Source organism: Podarcis vaucheri (genome assembly GCF_965113315.1).
Source record: "Podarcis vaucheri genome assembly, chromosome: 4".
Lineage (NCBI taxonomy): Eukaryota > Metazoa > Chordata > Lepidosauria > Squamata > Lacertidae > Podarcis > Podarcis vaucheri.
In genome coordinates, this window is record NC_138762.1 from 62,051,769 (window position 1) to 62,073,860 (window position 22,092).

General features: G+C 41.7%; 1 protein-coding gene across 2 annotated transcripts in view; it reads left to right on the plus strand.

Annotated features, from left to right (window-relative positions):
- The first annotated feature begins 231 nt into the window (after positions 1-231).
- CFAP47 (cilia and flagella associated protein 47) overlaps positions 232-22,092 on the plus strand; it is a 186,104-nt gene continuing 164,243 nt past the window's right edge. For both annotated transcript variants that reach the window (XM_082219930.1, XM_082219931.1), the window contains exons 1-17: positions 232-724; positions 1,249-1,400; positions 3,549-3,664; positions 4,900-5,038; positions 5,371-5,599; positions 8,911-9,071; positions 9,900-10,036; positions 11,286-11,521; positions 12,902-13,094; positions 14,298-14,508; positions 15,864-16,016; positions 16,579-16,759; positions 17,491-17,587; positions 17,973-18,189; positions 19,519-19,763; positions 21,185-21,315; positions 21,904-22,026. In XM_082219930.1, the coding sequence (XP_082076056.1) occupies positions 500-724; positions 1,249-1,400; positions 3,549-3,664; positions 4,900-5,038; positions 5,371-5,599; positions 8,911-9,071; positions 9,900-10,036; positions 11,286-11,521; positions 12,902-13,094; positions 14,298-14,508; positions 15,864-16,016; positions 16,579-16,759; positions 17,491-17,587; positions 17,973-18,189; positions 19,519-19,763; positions 21,185-21,315; positions 21,904-22,026 (2,946 nt within the window). In that variant the 5' untranslated portion in view covers positions 232-499. The remainder of the gene's footprint in view (positions 725-1,248; positions 1,401-3,548; positions 3,665-4,899; positions 5,039-5,370; positions 5,600-8,910; positions 9,072-9,899; positions 10,037-11,285; positions 11,522-12,901; positions 13,095-14,297; positions 14,509-15,863; positions 16,017-16,578; positions 16,760-17,490; positions 17,588-17,972; positions 18,190-19,518; positions 19,764-21,184; positions 21,316-21,903; positions 22,027-22,092) is intronic.

Below are 22,092 nucleotides of genomic sequence, written 5' to 3' on the forward strand. Positions count from 1 at the left end.
AAGTTATGTTTTATTATCACATTTTTGTATTGCATTAGGTTGTTATAACGTACATTTTTTGTTTCTTCAGCTTGCAAACCGCTTTGAGTATTGTAAGATAGAAAGGCGGTATACAAATAAAAAATGAAGAAGAAGAAGAAGAAGAAGAAGAAGAAGAAGAAGAACAACAACAACAACAACGCAGCAAAGCCTTTTTGTTACGCATTCAGCCGCAGTGGCCACTGCCCTAATAAAGTCATTTTTGCATTTCTGACTTGATACAATCCTTTGCTGGGTAAACCTCAGCACAACTCCACTCTATGCCCCCGTCTCTCTATGGCAAGCCAGAAAACTTCCGCCACAGGCTTCGGAACGTTCGCTCGAAGCCTCGCCTCCAATCAACAGCGCCAGTCCCGTTGCTAGGTGACCGTTGCCAAGCTGCGGCGTGCGGAAGGAAGCTCGAGTCGCCTTGGAGACAGGGACGCTCCAGGCTGGGCGCTGGTTTGGCCAGAAGGCTGCCATGAGTTCCCGGGGCAGCGAGCAGGAGGGCGGCTGCGGCGGCGACTGCGGAAGGATCATGGAAGCCCCCGCAGCCTCGTGGCACGTAGCCGGGGTGCGCATTACGCCCTCCGAGGTGTGCTTCGTGGACGCGGTGCCCGGAGGGCGCTACCGGGCGCTGCTGAGCATCCAGAACCTGCAGTCTCACAGCTGCCTTCTTCGCTTAATGCCTCCGGAACAACCTCAGGTGGGGAGGCAGGAATCAGTGGGAGCGGGGGCAAGCTGAGAACTGGCCTTTCCTTTTAAAAAGGCTCCTTTGCACCCTTCGCAACGCTCCTCCTCCTTCTGAGACTACTGTTAGTAGTGCCCACGTCCCCAGCCTGCACCTTCTTCCTCCATTCCCCTTTGCTGCTGCACTTGTTGCCAAAAAAAAAATGCAAAACACCCCTCCTCAAGTTCGTAACAATGTAAATCTTGGCAGATCAAATAGGCATTAAATAAAACCAAACAAACCCAGAGGCGGAGCGTTTGCCACTGGAGAGTTACTGAATAGTGTTTTGAATCAAAGCCCATCACTTGTCAATCATAATAACCATAATTTTATTATTTATATGCCCCACCCCAATCTGACTGGGTTGCTCCAGCCTCTCTGGCGGCTTCCAGCAAAATATATTTCATGGATGTGCAATGAATATACTGTATGATCCTGCTGAAATCTAATGGCAGTTGAATTGGAAATCAAATGGTTTATTTCTTCTTCTTCTTTTGCAGTTCAAACTAATTGTGGAAAATCAAAAGAACTCTGTTGCTTCTGGGCTTCACATAACAGCCATTGTGGAATATCATCCTGATAAAGAGATAGACCTTCAGGACAGGCTACTCCTTCACGTAGGAAAAAAGATAGTTGAGATTCCTCTAATAGGGTATGCCATTTCAATGTATTGCTCCACTAGTTAACTTTTGTTAAAACAAGGTGAAATTTCCTCCATATGATTATTGTGACTTAAAATTGTTATGTGTGAAGTGGCCTTAAGGGCCGATCTACATGCTAATTGCTTGTAATCAATTAATGTCCATAGGTTGAAAACAACAACAACAAATAGCTGTAGGTGTGGGTGTGTAAACAGGATGAAGATCATGATTCTGACAAAAAAATCCAACACTGCCCCCACTTGACTGATGTTTATTACTAGATTAGTGCTTTTTAACTTTTTAAATGATGTTACAGATGTCAAAGAGAACAACAACTACCAAACTTTTAGAAGACATCTGAAGGCAGCCCTGTTTAGGGACGCTTTTAATGTTTGATGTATTACTGCATTTTAATATTTGGTTGGAAGCTGCCCAGAGTGGCTGGGGAAGCCCAGCCAGATGGGCCGGGTATAAATAATAAATTATTATTATTAAATGCATTAATTAATAGCATAATCCAAACCAGTGTCCACCAACACATGTTTGCATTGTAAGAGCCACCAACACATTTGCATTGCTCACTTGGTTAGAACCAAGAAGTGGGAGGGGGCAAGCAAAATTATGCTCTATGCCACCTTGGAGCTGACTTAGTGATTGGGTCTGCTGTTGTCAAGGGGTGTTAGTGGGGCTGTCTTAGGATCCAGTAGGCCCTGTTTTGCCTCAGCCCCTCCCTGCCCCATAGTACTATATTTTGGGGCTACAATTCACGTGCCCTCTCAGTGGAACAAGGAGCTCTGCACTGGTGGAGTGATGCTAGTATCACTCTATGAGCAGAAGCTAGTGATGTTGTTCTGGTCTGGGTGCAGGGAGTCTATCAGGTATGATACTGACATCCTTAGGCATTATGCTACTGTTGCGGGAGTGGCCCTACCAGTTCAGTGATGAGTTTTGACCCAGGCTGCAGTACTGTCAACCCTTTACTGTGCTGCTTTTTTTATTTATATCTGTATAATTTTTTGTATTTTGTATTTGTACTATTTCATTTGTGTCCTGCTTTTCTTCCATGCTGGATCTACCAAGCTGTGAAGATCTACCAAGCTCTAAAGGTCAAAGCTAGCATTTTAAATTGGGCCTAGAAATGAAGTAGGGAACCAGTGCTGTTAGCAAAGCACCACCATAATATGTTCCTAATTTTCAGTTCTAATTATCAGACTAGCAGCTATATTCTGAACTAACTGCAGTTTTGAACTGTCTGAAGACAGCTTCATGTATAATGCATCACAGTAGTGTAAATGAAGTCACAAAAGTTGACCAGGTAGTTAAACCATCCTATAGTATAAAGTGCTTTGGACTATAAAGGAAACCTTCACCTCCAGAAGAAATGGTTCATGCAGCACCCTCAAGGTTTAACTCTGGCCAGTTTGCTATCCTTATTCGTAGCTGCCGCTAGATTTTTAATCTTTCCATTTTGTTTTGTTAGCTCTTTACCAGAATGTATTAAAACAGTGAGATTTAGGACTCAGTGATGTTTTGCTGCTAGGTTATATAATGGGCACATTCTATGCAAAATTAGTCATGATTTGTAATGTGAACCAATCCATGTTTACTTAGAAGTAAGTTCTACTGAGTCTCAGCAGTGCTCATTTTCAGGCAAGCGCATATGGGATTTTCAGCCCAAATTATATTGTTCTTACTGTGATTTTATCTTTTTCTCTAACTTTCTTGTACTGAATGTCTGTTACAGCAGTCATCATGAGCTCATACAATATTGAAACTTTTATAATGTTATAAAATTGTTGGGGTATTCCAGTGTACTCATTGTATATTAAATTGTGATCAGTGTTTTTTTCTTAAGTGTAAGTAGACCAGATCCATTTTAAGAATTTATAATTTGATGAAACAAAGATGTTCAAGCTAATTAAAAATATAGTTGCAACTCAATGTGATTAAATTGTCCTTAAGTTCCAATAATTAAGAAAGCAAAATGACATTTTAATAAACCTCTTATGTTTGCTGATGTTGCTGCTAAATTAGATTACATAATTAAATTCTCTGTGTGTTGAAAATGGGAGGAAAGCTTTCTTTCCTAAAGCATCTTTAAAAAATGCAGCCAACAAAGTAATGTCAGAAAGCCAATTAAAAGTGCAATTGTTTTCCAGATTAATCCCATGCTGCTGCCTAGAAATTGAACCTGAGATAGATTTTGGCACAGCGATTGCAAACAGTAACGTAATTAATAAAAATCTAAAAATTACTAACTATGGATCATCTCCAGGTAAATATTTTCTTTGTAGCAGATTATTCCAGATTCCTTTTCTGTTAACATGGTATATTGATGGGTTTCCTAACTACAGTATACAGTGGTAGCTCGGGTTACATATGCTTCAGGTTACAGACTCCGCTAGCCCAGAAATAGTACCTCAGGATAAGAACTTTGCTTCAGGATGAGAACAGAAATCGCACGGCCGTGGTGCGGCAGCAGCGGGAGGTCCCATTAGCTAAAGTGGTGCTTCAGGTTAAGAACAGTTTCAGGCTAAGAACGGATCTCCGGAACGAATTAAGGACGTAACCAGAGGTACCACTGTATAATGAAATATTCATTTTTGTCTCACAGTTCTTAGACACGTTAAACTAGGGTTATCAACTTCTGGGAAAGCTACTGCCCTAGATGGTGTCACATTTTGGTAGACAAAGGTAGCAAAACGGCTTTTCTCTCCTTCCTCATTTTCCATTAATTTTTAAAATTTTGGGAGCATGTCATTGTATTTTGGGATAGCGAAGACAGAGAAATAGGTATGTGTGCATACATCACTGGGCAGAATTCAAGTTGCTGCTTCCACATGCCATGCCTGTGATTTGACTTGCAGTCTGTGGCTAAGGGTGCAATCCAAACCTGCTGTGGTGGTTCTGTGGAGCTCTTGCCACCTTCACAGCCTTGCTATTCACAGTGCAGAAAGTGAAGGGCAATATGACTGGGCCTGATCTTTGCACCAGCTCTAGGCAAGCACAGTGGTCAGGTCTCGTTTGAGATCTATGTCTTCTGGCAACAGCTGTAAAACTGATTTAGGATTCTCTGAATTCCCTGTTTTTGGGGGTTTCTGCTGGGGTCAGCTGGTGGGGATCCCACCAATGGACTTACTTTCACCATGTTAGGCAGATGGAATGTAAATGCTGTTGCTGATGGAGTTATGCTGGAGGGTTGGGATTGCTCTGGAGTTGTGTGACAGAAAAAAAGAGCTGCTAAAAAAATGAGATAAACTCCTGATGCTGAGTTAGTAGGTTCAATGGTAATCAAGTTCTGTATGAGCTTAGGTTTAGAATGCTATCTCCTCTGGCAAGAATTCTTTCTCTTCTGTCATTGTTTACACAAGTAGAAGGATAATGCCCACTGCTATGTGAAGATAGGTGTGGAAGTAAAGTGCATCTCCGCCCACATTTTGTGCTACCATGTATCAAAGTGAAAATAGTTCATTTTACATGCAATGCACAATATGCTTATATATTTTGTAGGTACGTTTGCTATAAAATACAAAGGAAATGTCTCCATTTTGATAGCACCAACCAGTGGAGTGGTGGAACCCCGATCAGAACAGTTGATTAATATGGAGATTTGTACAGATGTACCCAGAACAATTAATGAGACAGCCATGTAAGTTGCAGTCTTCCTTCTGCTCAGAATGTTGTGTGACACTGATACCACTGTATACTCTGACAGGAAGCACTGAAGCTGTAAATATGTTTAATATATTAGTGACATAGGCAGGTTCCACCATTAGTCTCCCAGTAAAATAATCTGTCTTTCAACCCAGCTTGGAATGGTAGAAATAGGCAGCTTCTATAAGTTTCAGCTGTAAATATGTGTGTTGTAGAAATGCTCTAGTAAAATACTGAGTCCATAAGATTAATGCACTATTGTAACACAGTTCTTATCTGTTCATATTTCCCCCTTTTGTTCCTTCTTACCTGTTGTTTACTCAAAAGTGTGAAATTGCAGAGACGGCCCAAAGCTCAGATAATCATCAAAGCCAATATAGTGGAGCAAGTTCTTGAGCTTTTGGGTGTGCCTCCATCAAACAAAATAAAATGTGTCAATTTTGGATGTGTCTATTTTGGAACCACCAAGACTGAAGAAGTTCTTCTTCATAATAAAAGCCCAGAGCCCATGGATTGGGTGGCAATCCTGCAAGATAATGCTGTTGGTGGAGAGATGGTAAGGAAACCTTTTTTGAATTATTTTTAAAAATCTTTTCAAATGTAAGGAAACCTGATGAATTTACTCCTGCTTTTCTGTCTGTTTTTCAGCAGGGATTCCCTTCCATAGTTGTAGTCTTGTAGAAGAGAGTTTTTCTTTTGGTCAATGTTGTGTGTTTTTCTTATCTATATGTATCTCTTCCAACTGTGCGGGTGGAAGGATACAAAGAGCATTGAGGTCAGCATGTGGGAGTGTTTGAGCCAGGTCTCACAGGGAAGAAGATGGAAGGGGATGGAAGTGACAGAGGAGAAACATAGAAGCAGAGAAACCAGGGCGCTCTGGAGGATGAGGAGAAATTTATGAGGGAACAAGAAGAATTACCATATTTTTTGCCCCATAAGACGCACTTTTTCCCCTCCAAAAATGAAGGGGAAATGTGCCTGCGTCTTATGGGGCAAATGCAGGCTTTCGCTGAAGCCTGGAGAGCGAGGGGGGTCGGTGCGCAGAGCTGCCTGCAGTCCTGGGACCAGCGCAGCTCTGCGCGGCCACCGGGAGCCGGGGACGAAGCTCCGCCCCGCTCCCGGTGGCCGCGCAGAGCTGCCTGCGGTCCTGGGACCAGCGCAGCTCTGCGCTGCCATCCGGAGCGGGGCGCTAAGCTCCGCCCCGCTCCCGGTGGCCGTGCAGAGCTGCCTGCGGTCCTGGGACCAGCGCAGCTCTGCCCGGCCACCGGGAGCCAGGGGAGAAGCTCCGCCCCGCTCCCGGTGGCCGTGCAGAGCTGCCTGCGGTCCTGGGACCAGCGCAGCTCTGCGCTGCCATCCGGAGCGGGGCGCTAAGTCCCGCCCCGCTCGGGATGGCGGCACAGAGCTGCCTGCTGTCCCGGGACTGCAGGCAGGTCTGCGGCGCCATCCGGAGCGGGGCGCCAAGTCCCGCCCCGCTCGGGATGGCGGCACAGAGCTGCCTGCCCTCCCGGGACTGGTGCACTTCTCCCCATCGCCAGCCCCACAAGCTCGGGGGACAGCGGGGAGGCAGAGCGTGCCTTCCCACTGTTCCCCGACCTGGTTCTTCCAGCCCCGCACCTGGGGGGGGGGAAATAATTTTTTTTCTTTATTTCCCCCCCAAAAAACTAGGTGCGTCTTATGGGCCGGAGCGTCTTATGGGGCACAAAATACGGTAGGTAGAGGGAAAAGATGTGGCTCAGTTTCTCACAAGAAGGAGAAAGAGGAATAGGACAGAAGGGTCTGGGGCTGCCATCCCTAGTGGCTTGCCAGAAAGAGAACGGTGAAAAAGCTAGCAGGAAAGGAAACTGTACAAGGGGCATCAACAGAAGAACAGTATAAGGAAAGATGGGGTCAGGTGGAATATACAATATAAGAGACTGACGAAGAAGAGAGAAAAGGCAGATATAGTATACTGTATAGCAAAAAGAGAGTGGAGTTCTGGGATGCAAGATGTCAATGGAATTATTTGAGTAACTTGCCCACTAGGGACAAGAGACCACCTGGGGTTCTGCAGACACCTAATACCAAGGGCAGGGATAGAACTGACACCAGCTCTCACAGCATTGTGTCACACTGTAGTATGAACAACAAGAAGAATGTGCACGGCAAATGTGTGCCATCTCTGAAAGGTGGGTAAATAGTAGTAGTAGTATACCATCTCACCCTTATGTGCCCAACCGATGACTGTGCTGTGTAGGAGAGGGCCTCTTGAAGATAAAATCTCATCAGAAGGCTTATTCTATACAATGTTGGTATTGAGTGTGGTGGCACCTACTATTTCTGTTATCTTTTTGGTGTCTCTTGAAGACCTACTTTCCTTCTAAAGCCTTTTAAGTGGACATTTTTATTATCTGTATTAGACTTGACATGGTTTCTAATATGTGTGTTTATTGTTAAATAGTTTATGGGTGTTTTATGGGAAGTGGTCATTAAGCTGAAAGGAAGAAAGAATAAATAAAACACTTGTGTGTGGAAAAAACACTGCTGTATTTGGGCCTAATGTTGTGATAGAACCAAACCCTTTCCATTACCGTTACGCTGTGTGGCTTGGCCTCTGTCAACAAGGCCTGTGTTCAGACTCCTGTATACTGTGTGCTTACTGTGTTTCCTGTGTTGGACTTTTCATTGATGTTCACGTGATGTCATCTAAAATGGACATATATTCTGTACTTTGTTATTACTATTTGATGTGTTGTTTCTCAACAAGTGTGTAGGAGAACCAGTGTGGTGTAGTGGTTAGTGTTGGACTAGAACCTGGGAGATCAAAGTTTTCTGGGGATTAAATGAGGACAGGGAGAACCTTGTATGCCACCTTGAGCTCTCTGGAGAAAAGGGTGGGATAGAAATGCAACAAATAAGTAATAAATAAATAAACCAGCTTCACACCAATTGGGGTCCTTAAGTCACTCCTAATTTATCTCCAACCAAAGTGTGAACACCTTTGCATAGGATAAAGGCATCCCTGCCTGTCAACACCCGCTGGTGAAATAAAATGAAGTCTGCTGTTGTGAACAGCTAAGGGGGAAAGAGCTATGAAAGGTACCAGAGGAAAACAATTTTACTGCACTCTAAGGAAATCAGCCCTGAGTGCTCACTGGAAGGACAGATCCTGAAGCTGAGGCTCCAATACTTTGGCCACCTCATGAGAAGAGAAGACTCGCTAGAAAAGACCCTGATGTTGGGAAAGATTGAGGGCACAAGGAGAAGGGGACGACAGAGGACAAGATGGTTGGACAGTGTTGTCGAAGCTACCAGCATGAGTTTGACCAAACTGCGGGAGGCAGTGGAAGACAGGAGTGCCTGGTGTGCTCTGGTGCATGGGGTCACGAAGAGTCGGACATGACTAAATGACAACAATAAGGCAGCATTGTGAATACACCAAAGGACTCCATGGGGAAATTCTAATGCATCTTTTTGTGTAAGCACAAACTGCATTCTCTCAGGGTTCCTGCAGTGTAAGGGCCTTCCAACCCCACATACTCCACCTGTCCGAAAGATGCATATTTGCTAGGGCATAAAAATTCTGTAGAAAGTTATTACTTTTTTTTTAATAAAAGCTATATTATACCAGTTATGTCTAATAAATACAAACTAGGAGGCATCTAGTGCTAGGGACAAGTTTCTTTCAAATAATGGCAGTTTTTCCTTGCTACTCTTTCAGTATTAGACTGTGATATTTTATTTTTATTGCTTTTCTATATAATACAACTAGGCTTATTCAAGATGCATAATGTTTTTCTGTTGTTGTTTTTTTGTCTGAAAAGACCAGCATTAACAACTGAGAAAACTGAGTGGCTTTTAATATATTTTATACCTCACTTTGTCTTACAGGGCACAGATATTCAGAAGAGTACCAATGCTGTTTTAAGAGATTTACATTACACTGATGGAAAAGCAGAACAAGATGTTTCCGCTCTGATTGCCTGCATTCCCAATGAAGGAACACTGCAGCCTGATCAGAAAATGATGATCTCTATTTGTTTTAGCCCAAAGTAAGCATGGAATGTGAACTTAATGATATTATTTATTAAATTCGTATACCATCCCATACCTTTAGATCTTAGGGCAGTACACAACAATATATTAAAATATATATGATACATATGTATATATATATGATTAAAATTACTAGAAATTGACCCCAAATATGATACACTCCCCTCTTTTTGATATAGGATTCATTCATAGCTGAAAAAGCACTCCTCTAACTTTTGTAATTAACTTATTTTGACTAGCTGCTCTCCTAGTTATGGGAAAGGTTTCTGTTTTCAAAGAAAATATGGGGTATGAATGCCCTCTTTTAGCTGCAGTGGGTGACAGGAAAGGGTATACCATGTCTGGAGACCAATCACTTCTTGTCTCAGTTGCCTAGCTGAGGCCAGAGGAAAAATTGGCGAAAAAAGTGTAGGAAAAATTGGGGGGGGGGGAGTGTAATACAAGAGGTGCAGTTGGAATTATTGGAAACTATGCAGGCTCAAGGATTGTGACAGCAGCAACTAGGCTGAATGGGCAGGGGGGTGGTATCAATTCACATGGAGCATTATGAAAAGAGTTGTATATTTAGATGATTTGGAAGTTGGTACATAAGGAACATTCTTAGCATAGTGACAAGTGAGAAGTCAAGAACCAAGTATTTATTATCCTGCACAGTGAGTGAGGTAATGACCCTGCAGAAACACCCCGTTAATTAGTGTTGCTATATTGATGTTGCATAAGAAACCTTAATTGCTCTAATTTTTCTGTTTAAACTTGTTAAGACATTAACAGCATATATTCTCCCTCCCCGCTTAGAAACATAAATGTAATTGTGAATTTTTCAGAATGGTGAAAAGAGACAGGGGGGACCTTGGCAAAACTCCACCAAGGCAAGATTATGCTCTCTTTCTGAAATTTGAAGCTATAGGAAGCAAAAACGACTTCTTGGAAGCAGTGGCTGGTGGCGACAGACCTACAGATGGTATGGCATTTATAAATATTGAATAAATGGAATGGGATTAGAACTGTACCTTTCTCTCTGTAAATTTCCAAGAAGAGTAATGGGCTTTGCATAAAATAATCTATAATCTGAATACCTAAATTAACTGGAAAACTCCTACCTCTGCATGTAACAAGAAGGTGTGAATTACATACCTTGAGGCTTGTTTTAGGTGGCAAGAGTGAGGCAACAGCAAATTAGTGCCCTGGTGCCCCACTCACTCCATTCTTGGGCTGGCTGGCTCCCTGAAGAGGCAAGGCTTTCCACCTCTACCTCTTCCCTGCCTGAGCCTCACTCGGAGAAAGGGCCAAGGACATCCTTCTTCAGAGCAAGACATTTTGGGCAAAATGGCCAAAAGAGTGTGCCTCTGTCTTCCATGTTTTGCTGTGATGAAGGCCAGCTCACCAAAAATGTTTCACTCCGAGAAAGGATCCCCTTGGCATTTTCTGAGAGTAAGGCTTGGGTAGGGGTGAGGCGGAATCTCTGTGCACAGATTGAATCATTCAGGATCTCGGCACCTTCTGTGGCATCAGGCATTCCTTGCTATCTCTCCTCCTTTGATGACTTCTTAGGGATGACTGAGAGATCCCAATTAATTCTGTGCTGGCTGCAGAAGGTGTAGTGGCTGCTAGGTCCCAGCATGCAGTAATGACATCATACATTATTCTTACCATGTAAGGATTTCTGGTTAGGTTTAGCATGACAAGGCAGACCTCCAGAACCTGATAGGTTTTCCACTTCCTTACTTCAGTGCCACTGATTTCTGGCTGAAGGGCTGGTTAACCTGCAGGAATCTGACTCATATGTTTGGGGTCTGTAATAGTATGTGGAATTTCCCCAGGTGCTTTCACCAATTTCTCATGCTTGGTGGCTGCCCACAACAAATACACTTTTCTATCCTGGATACTAGTCAAATTTTGAGCCCATGTATGTTCAGAAAGCAATGACTTTTGGAAGCTAGGCTGGGGTTTTATGATGATTTTGCGCCATCTTTTTTTAAAAAAAAATCTGATTACAATAGGGCATTTTATGTACATTTATCATACAATGTGTCTTGCCTGAAATTTCAGGAGGTAGACTGTACATTGATACATGTATGACTTGATCATATAAAATGGGGGCAAATTATATGAAGACAGTCTTTCATGATCTATAAGTAAATTGGTTGCTATATTATCTGTCTTTCGGCTGTAAATAATAGCATATCCTTTTATCTCAATGCTTTTTACAGAGAAGAATCGTCATCAGGTTGAGTTGGGTTTGATAGGCTCAGGGCTTCCGGTCATTCTGACATTCAAACCAGGACCAGTTGTTAATTTTGTGGAGTGTTACATGGGTGAACATACAGATATTGTTTGCACGCTCAAAAATGAATGCGATATTCTTCCAGTATCATTTGCTTTTCGTAAGATTGCACATTATAATATTTGTCCTGAAAAGGGAAAAGTAAAAGCAAAGTCTACACAGGTACTATCTTTGTATTTTTCTTTCATCTTACGCGGCATATATGTAGTTAACTTTAAAAGTGCTTTATATTGTGAAGTGTTGCATTGTACAATAACATAAATTTAAGTTGCTGCTAAAGCAGTATTACTGTAATGATGGCATGCATGAATGATTGTTACTTAAAATAAAACAAAAAACCCAGAACTTGCTTTTAAAGTATTTATTTACTAAATTTATATACCACCCTTCATCCAAAGAGCTCAGGGCAGTTCACAGGATAAAAATACAAGACAAAAGGCAGATAAATAGAACAAAAACAAAAGAAGAACCCTCCCCCCCAAGCAGATTAAAAAAGCTGTAGAATATTAATCAGCCAAAGGCCAGTTGAAGCAGAACATTTTTGCCTGGCGCCTAAAGATGTATAATGACACTCCCTTGTCATTGAGAGACTGTTTCAGAGATGCATGAAATTTTACTCCTTTTTGCTTCTCTTGTCTTCCTGCTTTAAAGCAGTTACAGAATTGTTGCTTTATCCATCTCTTATCCACAAGAAGCACCTTTTACTCTTAGTACATAGATGAGAAACATTCTCCTCTCTCTGCTTAAAGCTAACTATCATAACCACCTTCTTTCAACCTATCCATTCATCCACAACCCTCCATGAGTATATAATGAGAATGCACCTGTTACAACATTTTACTCTATTCTATTAGCAGTCATTACCCTTCTTCTTTACATTGTTTACCTGTCAAACTCCACATCAATTTCAAGCTTCTCTTCCTTATTTCTAAAGCCACATATATCTTCCCTTATTTCCTCTTCCTCTTCTATTTTGTCTACCTAATCTGCTGCCAAACTCCACTCCTATCTTGATGCCTTCTTCTTTGTACTTCTTTCTCTTCAAAATATCATGTTCTTGGCCTTTTGTGAGAACCTGCCTTTGCTGAATCCTTTTACTGAGCCATCTTAGCGACACACACAAACTTTCTCACTGCCACCTGAGCCTCTCTTGTCCTTCTGCTCATTGGCAACCATTGACCTCTGTTTCCTCAACTTCTCTCTCCCAGGCCTCTACACATCTACTCAGATGCAAATCCTGTCAAGTTCAGTGGGCTTATTCCTGGGTAAAAGGTTACAGAATTGTAGTCTTCAAGTACATTGTAAGGAACCATGCTTGCTGCATAGTGTATGAAGCAGTCAACAGACTGCGAAGCCTAAGTAGTTGGATAGGGATGTTTAAGAGAATTTTACTACTTAAAGTTCAAGAAATGAAAACTATTTATTTGAATGCTGGGAATTTAACATCCTGGTTGTTGTTGTTTTTTAAAAGAAACAATGAGTGAGCATGATGTAACATTTTGAAATGCCTAAACGTCTGTATTTATTTATTTTTATCTTTAGGATATTATATTTTCATTTATGCCACGTCACGCAGGAACCTTCACAGCGAAGCAGGTGATAGATATCATTGGTCCAGTGGCAAAAAAAGATGGCTTACCAGCACTGAAGATCAAACCTTTCCATCAGTTATACTTAATTTTTTCTGGCGTTTGTAACTCTGTAACCAATAAAGTGGTTCTGAAACCCAACCTTGGTAAGTTAGTAAGAAAAAGGGGTTACAATTTTAACATGTTTGAAATTACATTTCTGTCAGTTCTTTTGTGGGATAATTCAGACAAATGGTGGACAGAGGCTGAAATGTTAGAACTAGTTTTTGGTGACTTTGGCATGGTAATTTGTTCAAATGCTCTGATAATTTATTGGTGAAGTAGCAAGTTAGTCACATTTCATCCCGTGGCTGGGTGAGCAGCCTCCTGCACGCCCTGAAAATGAATTGGGGCCCCTTGAGTGTTCCAGTTGAAACTCAAAGCTTCTTGAGAGGAACTGATGTTTGATTAGTCTCCACCTGTGGCTCTAACTCTTCAACCATCTACCTGCCCACCAGCACATTACACCTGCCCCAGTGGAGAAGTGACCTTGAAGGTCAGGAGCAGACCTAACTGATAAACCCTTTTCTTGAGCTTGAATGGAGGCTTTTAAAGAGCAATTTGAGAGTTCTGTCAGGTAACTCATACCTGTTGTATTCAGAATGTGCACGGTCTTCTTTGATCCCTGCCATTTCCCTCTTTCACATGTAATGCTAAGCCAAACCATGGATTAACACAGGTATGAGGAAACTGGGGCTCTCTAGACACTGCCAAGCTACAACTCAAATCCTTCCTGGCCATCGGCTGGGGCTGAAGGGAGTTGTACTTCAGGAGTCTCTGGAGGCCCAAAAGTTCCCCACGCTGACTTTGGATAATGAGCAAATGTGCACACTTTGGGAGAGATCACCTTGCTCCTCCCTGGTCATTTTGCTGATGTGCTGTGCGATTGTCTCAGGTGGCACATGCTGGGATGCAGCTTGTCTGTTCCTCCAATTTTTCTTTGCTGGGTGATAGAGCTGTGTATCGTTTCTGCCCTGCCCTGTACTCCTAAGCTAGCTTCCTAACCTGAGGTGCAGAGGACACTATCTGGATAGCAGTGTTGAAGTAAAATCCACCTGTCACAGTCCAGTCAGCTTCTCTGTGTGGAATGGGAGGGTTGTTGTCATGCTCTTTGCTTCAGGCAGCAAAATGTCCTGAGCTGTCCCTATATAATAACTCGTATAAGCGCACTTATAAAACTAGCCTATGAATGTAGTCCTTTATTTTTAGGGGGGGACATGTAGTATTAGGAATTGAGTTTTCTGCAATTCAAGGAATAAAAATGATATCTGATACACATATAATTTATTTTTATTTAAATTCTGACTAAGGTATAACACCACAGATTTCCAATGAAGTGGGAGTATTTGTAGCTAGGAAGGTGGAACAAACCACTGATGTTGCTTCAGTGGCACTTCTTAAATCAGATCGGACACAAATTCATGCCCACCGGATAAAAAAAAAATTGAGCAATGCATTGGTAGCTTTTCCTAATGATCGTCAAGCCAGCATAAGACCTCCTGAACTGCATAAGGATTACAGGTAATATTGAAAAAGCGATAATGATTTATAACTGTCAGAGCTGGTTCAGATGCAGGTCAGTAAAAAGACGCAGAATTAGGCAATGTAGTTAATTCTTTATTTAAGAAAATGGCATACAGCTTAGCAATACCTCCCAACAGGACTTGCCACTATAGGGCAGTTGCCAGGACTGATGGTCCCTGCCTTTTACTTCCTCTAGGTCTCATTTTCTGCCGAATGTTTCCCAAGCAGCTTCAGACTATCTTGGGGAACCTGTAATCTCTGCCCTGCCCTGCCCTACGCATTGCCCTGCGTGTTTGTGGAGTCAACAGAGGGACCCCCCATCTTCTTCAGCCTCTGAGTCTGAGCTGCTCCCTGTCACAGGCTCCCTTTGCTCACTAAAGCCTGTTGCCTCTTTAACATTCAACCATTCCTCTCCCCAGTCTCCCTCTGACCTCTCCTCAGTGTCCCACTGTCACCACCACCAACCTCTGGGCTCCAAGCCTTCCTCCTTTGGGGCTCCCCTTGGGGGTTTCCCAGCTGGTACCTCCCACCCCTCATCATCATCTAGCCAGTCCCTAACAATAACAATAATTAAAATATCACCTTGATAAAGACTGCCCAGTCAAAGACTGCCCATCATATAGCACAACAGGTTTTTGCTTGTGCAACAGGACATCCCTTTCTTCTCTTCCAACATGTCACTCTCTAAGTGCCCTCAGATCTGTTCCAAATAGCCGCCTTAACTGCCCAGGCCAGATTATTTTAATCAGTGGGAAGGGGGAAGATTCATTGCATGAATGGAAATCTCTTGTGACATTGGGTGCTATTTTAAATATTTTATTTTGTAGCCTTTAATGTTTGTCCCTGTGAATTAAATATATAGTGAACCCAAATTCAAGTGCAAGTGATTACTGTTTGTGTTGAAATATATTTTGCTAATATTGGATTGGCTCCAGAGTGATGGCTGTGCAAACAAAAGGGCTTCTGTTCAGGGGAGAAAGGGGCCATATTCTCTCTGCAACCCATCCCACTGGTACTACTGCATGCTGCTCCAGAAGGGCTCCCAATTCTTGGGAGCAGCTTTTGAAGAGGCCCAGTAGAAGGGGGAATCTGCAAAGATAGCTTACTTGCCTCCCACCTCCAATGCAGAGTGGAACTCTGGGCTCAACCCACAATTTCCCTTTTTTCATATCAAATTGCAACAGTCCTATGTTAGGATTGTCTTGGCAAGGTCAAATGCTAGTAATGATCAGTGGAATAATGGACGTATGAATAGCACATTTATATAGCAAAAGTAGAATTGTTTTCAGAATCCAGCGCACATTTAAATGGCTCCTGCTCTAATGAGGCTGCATTTCTTTTCACACATTTAGGACTATTTTCACAAAGGTTGCCAGATACAGTTATGTGGATCCAGAGTTTTCTTACACGTTATTTGAAGAAATGGAAAAGCAAGTGAATAAGGATTACTATGCAAGCTATCTTCAGAGTTTAAGACAGCATCGTTTGCATAAAAAAGCTGCTCGGTAAACATTGTTTCCAAATAAACTGCCAAAATGCTCAATCACTTTCCAGATTTATAACGCTATAGTTTTATTCTTCGTTTTTATAAAAAGCTACAAATCCTAGTATGAATAATGTATAGGAAATGTGACTTAAAGGTTGAGAATAATTCTACGTACCTGAATGGGTTTGAGAACAATGAATCCCACGTGAGTGACATTTAGAAATTCAGATTGCAGTCCCTGGTGATCAGCTGCTTCCTCCAGTGTCAGCTAATTGTCTTGTCATGTGTGGTTACTTTTCCTCCCTCCTTTCCTCCACAAACTGCATTGGACTCTGAGATCTATCTATCTTTCCCAGGTAATTTGAGGAAGACACGTTTGAAATATATGCACTGTGACAGTCTTTATAATTAAAAGGTAACTTGGTGTAGGTTAGTATTTAATATCAGGGCTTGCATTGGGAATTTTCTCTCTCTAGTGAATTCAGTTAATCAAAATATTGTATGTACTCAAAATGTTGTAACTTTTCGCAGTGTGTTTACTTCATAGCTGAATGTCACTTCTTCATACTTCCAACTCATAGGATCTTTAAATCACTTAATAATCCTGTGGATATTGGGTTAAAACCAGCATCAGGCTTGAAATCTCCAAGGGTTAAAATTTTACAGGAGGAGAAATTGGAGGAAGAGATTGCTTGTGTAAGGAGTAGCTTATTAACTAGTCAACAGTTAGCAGAAGTGGAATCTAAAACTTCAGCCAGAGAGGTAAGCTAAATATGTTTGAAGATGATCTTGCTTGCTTACAGCTTCCCCAAATATTATGTAGCCTCATCCCATCCATGTTTCCTCAACAGTCCTGCTAATTTCAGTGTGACTGCTACCAGAAAAGTGTGCCTAGGATTCCACACTCAGGGCTGCAGCCTCTTTCCCCCCCTAAGGAATTCTGAAGATTAAGATTTTGTGTATTAAATATTCCCGTGTTGCCTTCTAGTTGTGGTTCTGGGTATCTTTCTTCTTCTGGTAGTGTTTCCTTTGCAGGAGAATCTAATTTTTCCAGCTTTTAATACTATCAATAATACCTCTGGGGAACATGTTGTCCATCCTCCCGAGATACACAGTGCATTTGTATAGTGTGTACTAGTTGTACAAGTATGTACAATTTGTGTAGGGTCTGTGATAATGAATGTTGAACCACGAAACACGCTGCTTCTCCATGCTCCCTTGGGTGCGTATTGTAAACTTCTTTTTGAAATGTTGGTCAATAAACAGTGCCCAACATCTCATGCATGTGAGTGTTGCCTTCTGCGTTCCTGTTTGCCTGGAAATGAGCTGTCAGCCTACAGAATATGTTTCCTCTCATAAACTTGCCCTCCTGTTTATTTGCTTACCCAGATTCTATGGACTGTGTTCAATACATTTGAACAAAAGCCTAACACATTCAGATATTATTAGCTATATTAGATATCAGGTGGTTATTCTGCTGGCTATTTTTACAGGTGGGTGACGGGCTTAACCCTGTACCAACTTCGCCACAAGAGATTGAAGACTGTAGTTTAATTCTGACGCCGAAGCAGCTTCATCAAATATTCATTGGTAAGATTTCTCCTTCCTTTAAACACAACAAGAGACAAAAATCATGTATTGGTTTAAAAATAGTGACTGTAAAGAAAGGGACATACCATGCCATTTTAATATATTTTATGTTTGTGTGTATAGATAGAGAGATAGAATTACAACTATATCAGTGTTGAATTGCTTTTTTAAGGATTGTTTCCCCCCTATATTTTTAGCTGTTCTTATTTTTATCTGTAGGCTGCCATGAGTCCCTGTCAAGGAAAAAGTTGGGGTATAAATAAATATATGGTAATAGTATTAATTAATTAATTAACTAATTATAAATTCTGATCCTAATTCTTCACAATAGAAAAAAGCCATTTTTAAAAATTCTGCAGCCACATCTCCTTTCCATTCCTTTCAGGCCCCTCTACCATTGACTTTGGAGAGGTTTGCGTGTGTTCTACATCTACCAGAAAAATGCATCTGGTGAATAATCTCCCAGTCTACATCTGGGTACAAGTAGGAATTGAAAGTGAGGAACTGCAACAGACCAGCCCTTTGTCTCACGTCATTCCACCTTTTACGAAGACTTATATTCCAGTTGTGTTTGAGAACAAGAAATTGGGAAACTTTCGAAAGTAAAACTTTTTGACTTTTTTTTTTGGGGGGGGATATAACTTTTTGAGTAAAGCACTCTGAGGGAGGAAAGGGTTCTTATGCATTTTGTCTTTTTTTATAAATAATATTTTATTATTTTTAAATTTAACAAAGAAAAGGAATTGAAACTGTGAACTGAAAAGCAAGCTGATATTTGCACAATTATTTTATACATGTTGCCTTGACAAAATGGCATGACTTGTTTTTAAGGGCAGGAACCAAATAAAGTTCTGTGTTGATGTCACTATCAACCGTTACTAGGTGATTTTGCGCCCCTGACAGAACCATCCAGATTGTGCCCTCTAGCCATGGATAAACGAGCTCTTCTTTCTGCCTCTCCTCCACCTATTCAATTCACCTTCTATTTAAAATAATTTCTTATGAGGCAATAATTGATATTTATATTTATGGACATATTTTTAGCTGATTTTGCACCCCCAATTGCCTGCGCCCCTGGCAGGGGCCCACCTCGCCATCCCCAAGCTATGGCCCTGGTCACTATATGGCCCTGGTACGCATGCACATATACACACACATTTTAGATACGTACCTGCACCCGCGCGCGCACACACACACACACTTATGTATGTATATGTATATGTGTATATAACATTTAGGTGTCAATCCTATGCACACTTAAAAGCATTTGCATTGGATTTTATTTTAAAAAAATTCCCCTTGATCCAAACACCTTTTAAGTAATGCAAGTTACTAAAATAGATTACTATTTCTGATTTCACCCCCCTGAAAAGTGGTCTTATAATTTACAAAGCCCAGTTTTTTAAGATGCTCCAGTATTTGTCACAACTAGCATATACTTTGGGACGCGGGTGGCGCTGTGGGTAAAACCTCAGTGCCTAGGACTTGCCGATCGTCAGGTTGGCGGTTCGAATCCCCGCGGCGGGGTGCGCTCGCGTTGCTCGGTCCCAGCGCCTGCCAACCTAGCAGTTCGAAAGCACCCCGGGGTGCAAGTAGATAAATAGGGACCGCTTACTAGCGGGAAGGTAAACAGCGTTTCCGTGTGCTGCGCTGGCTCGCCAGATGCAGCTTGTCACGCTGGCCATGTGACCCGGAAATGTCTGGCTCCCGACCTCTAGAGTGAGCGCTGGCTCCCGGCCTCTAGAGTGAGATGAGCGCACAACCCTAGAGTCTATCAAGACTCACCTGTACGGGCAGGGGTATCTTTACCTTTACCAAGCATATACTTTTGCAAAGTATTTTAAAATATATTTGAATTAACATGTTTTTATGATCCTCTTCTTCACATGTTTCATTTTAATATCATACATGCAACTTCTTCTGCATTACAGGTCTTTCATGTATTCAGTAAACCAGCATCACACTGGACATGTGTTAGTGCTCGCATTAGTAGTACCTGCTGCTTTGGAAATGTCTACAAGGGAACTGACTTTAAATCCTGCCTTTTGCTACTTAGCAGAAACTGGATTTAGAACAACAGTGACACTATACAATCATAGAAACTGCCCTGCAAAATTCACGTGGAAGCCTGTAATTACAGATGAAGGAATGGCATTTTCCATATGCCCAGAGCAAGGTAGAGTATATTATGGGACTATTTCAAGCAGTGATAAAATAAAGTAACATGTGATGGGCATATGCTGCAATCTGATATTTAAAGTGTTGAAGGAGGGCAAGGGGAAGCCCTCTGTCACATTAGCCACTGTTCTGCAAAAGGAAAGTCTATATGGAAGTGAATAGGTCTATTGTTCAGAATTTGGGGGCAGATATGTTTGCAGGTATTTAAGGTACTCTTTCATTTATTTCTCTTACCACATTTTCTTTCTCCGAAAAGGGCCGCATACATGGTTCTCCCACTGCCCATTTTATTCTTGCAGCAACCCAGTGAAATAGGCTAGACTGAGAGGTGGTCCTAATAGAGCTATAGAGTTGGATGGGACCACAAGAGTCATCTAGTCCAACCCCTTGCAATGCAGGAATCTTTTGCGCAACGTGGGGCTTGAACCCACAACCCTACGATTAAGAGTCTTGTGCTCTACCAACTAAGTCTACCCACGTCTTTCATATTGTGGTCTGACACTAACTACATGGGTCAGTTACTAACCTGACGAACTGTTTGAAATTAGGGCTGCCGCTTGCTTAATGACATCTTAGTTGACTAACCAGTCATAATTACTGTGCTGCCTTTCAGTATATTTTTTGAGCCATGACCACATAGCTAAGATTGTGGTCCAGCATCATATAGCTTGTGTTGCTAAGCAGAATAATATGAATAACCAACCTTTTTATTGTCTCCACCCCCTCCAAGGTAATCAAAGGCTTTTAAGTAAAGTGGTACCTCTGGTTACATACTTAATTCGTTCCGGAGGTTCGTTCTTAACCTGAAACTGTTCTTAACCTGAAGCACCACTTTAACTAATGGGGCCTCCCGCTGCTGCCGCGCCATCGGAACACAATTTCTGTTCTCATCCTGAAACAGTTATTAACCCGAGGTACTATTTCTGGGTTAGCAGAGCCTGTAACCTGAAGCGTATGTAACCTGAAGCGTATGTAACCCAAGGTACCACTGTATCAGGAAAGGTGAGAACTGCATTCCACAAAAAGCAGTCAATGAAACAAAAAGTCTTGTTACCCTCTGTCTATGGCCAGCAGTCACCTAATAAAAATGGCGGAGGTTTTTTTTTGTTTGTTCTTCATTTACCTAACCTAGCAGAGTTGACTAAGTCTTTGAAATACAACAGGTTGGCTTTGGAGCATTGCCTGTTTAATTCAGATCCTATTTTTAATCATTGTGGAATAGTTTGACAAGTTAAGATTTTACTTTCGTACACTATGCCAGTTTTTGTGGTTTTGAAGCCCAGACTCTATAATAGTATTTCTTAACAATGTGTATTCATATTGAGCAGGATTTAAGCTAAGTTTCCCAATTACTTGTCACCTTCCATAATCTTTACATTTTTAGCAGCTGTAATATATTCATTTTCTTTATTAATTTAGGTGTCGTAGATGCCTGTCAAGATCTAGAGTGTGAAGTGGCTTGGCACCCAAGTTTCTCTGCTCCAACAAGAGGAGAATTTGATTTGTGTGTGCATCAGGGGAAAACCCTTAAGCTAAAATGCTTGGCAAAGGTAACATTGTAATCTTTTACTAGTACTTTTCCCATGTGGCCTGTGACTCCTTATGATTCTGGAGAAGGGCTGTAGCTCAGTGGTAGACTCCATACTTTGCAAGTCGGAGGTCCCAGGTGAGAACTCTGATGTCTCCAGATGGTCTGGGAAAGACCCCTCCCTGCCTGAAACTTTGAACAGTCCTGCCTGTCAGCATTGGCAATTCTGAGCTAGATGGAGCTGATGCTTTGACTTGGTGTAAGGCAGCTTCCTAACTCTGGTTCAAAATGACAACTTTAAATAAGTAAAATGAAATCTGTACTGCTGCAGAATTAACTACAGAATGTTAAAATAAAACCGTGCTGCAGGTGTGCCAAGGTACCATTCTCAATGAGAGAAACAGTGGATTTTTTTCTTGATTTTTAAAAAAATCTAACATCGTTTTCATTAAAAACTATTGTCTATTTTTAATAATGCTTGCATTCTAGCTTCTATGAAGTAATGGGAATCTGAATGTGTGCTGGAACAAGTGCACTGATGGTAATGCATCATCATCATTATTATTTATTATTATAATTATTATTATTTGGTTTTCTTTCTCGATATTAGCTTGGCACCACCAGTGTTCAGTTTAAGGAACAAAGGATCACCTTTAATCATGCTCCTCTGCATTTGACTACCTGCAAGACAGCCATTCTCCAAAATGTAGGACATAACCATGCATACTTTCAGGTGAGGCATACCCAAAGTGGATAGCATTGTGCATATTGTTGTGTGTTCTTGCCTTCATACCCCAAA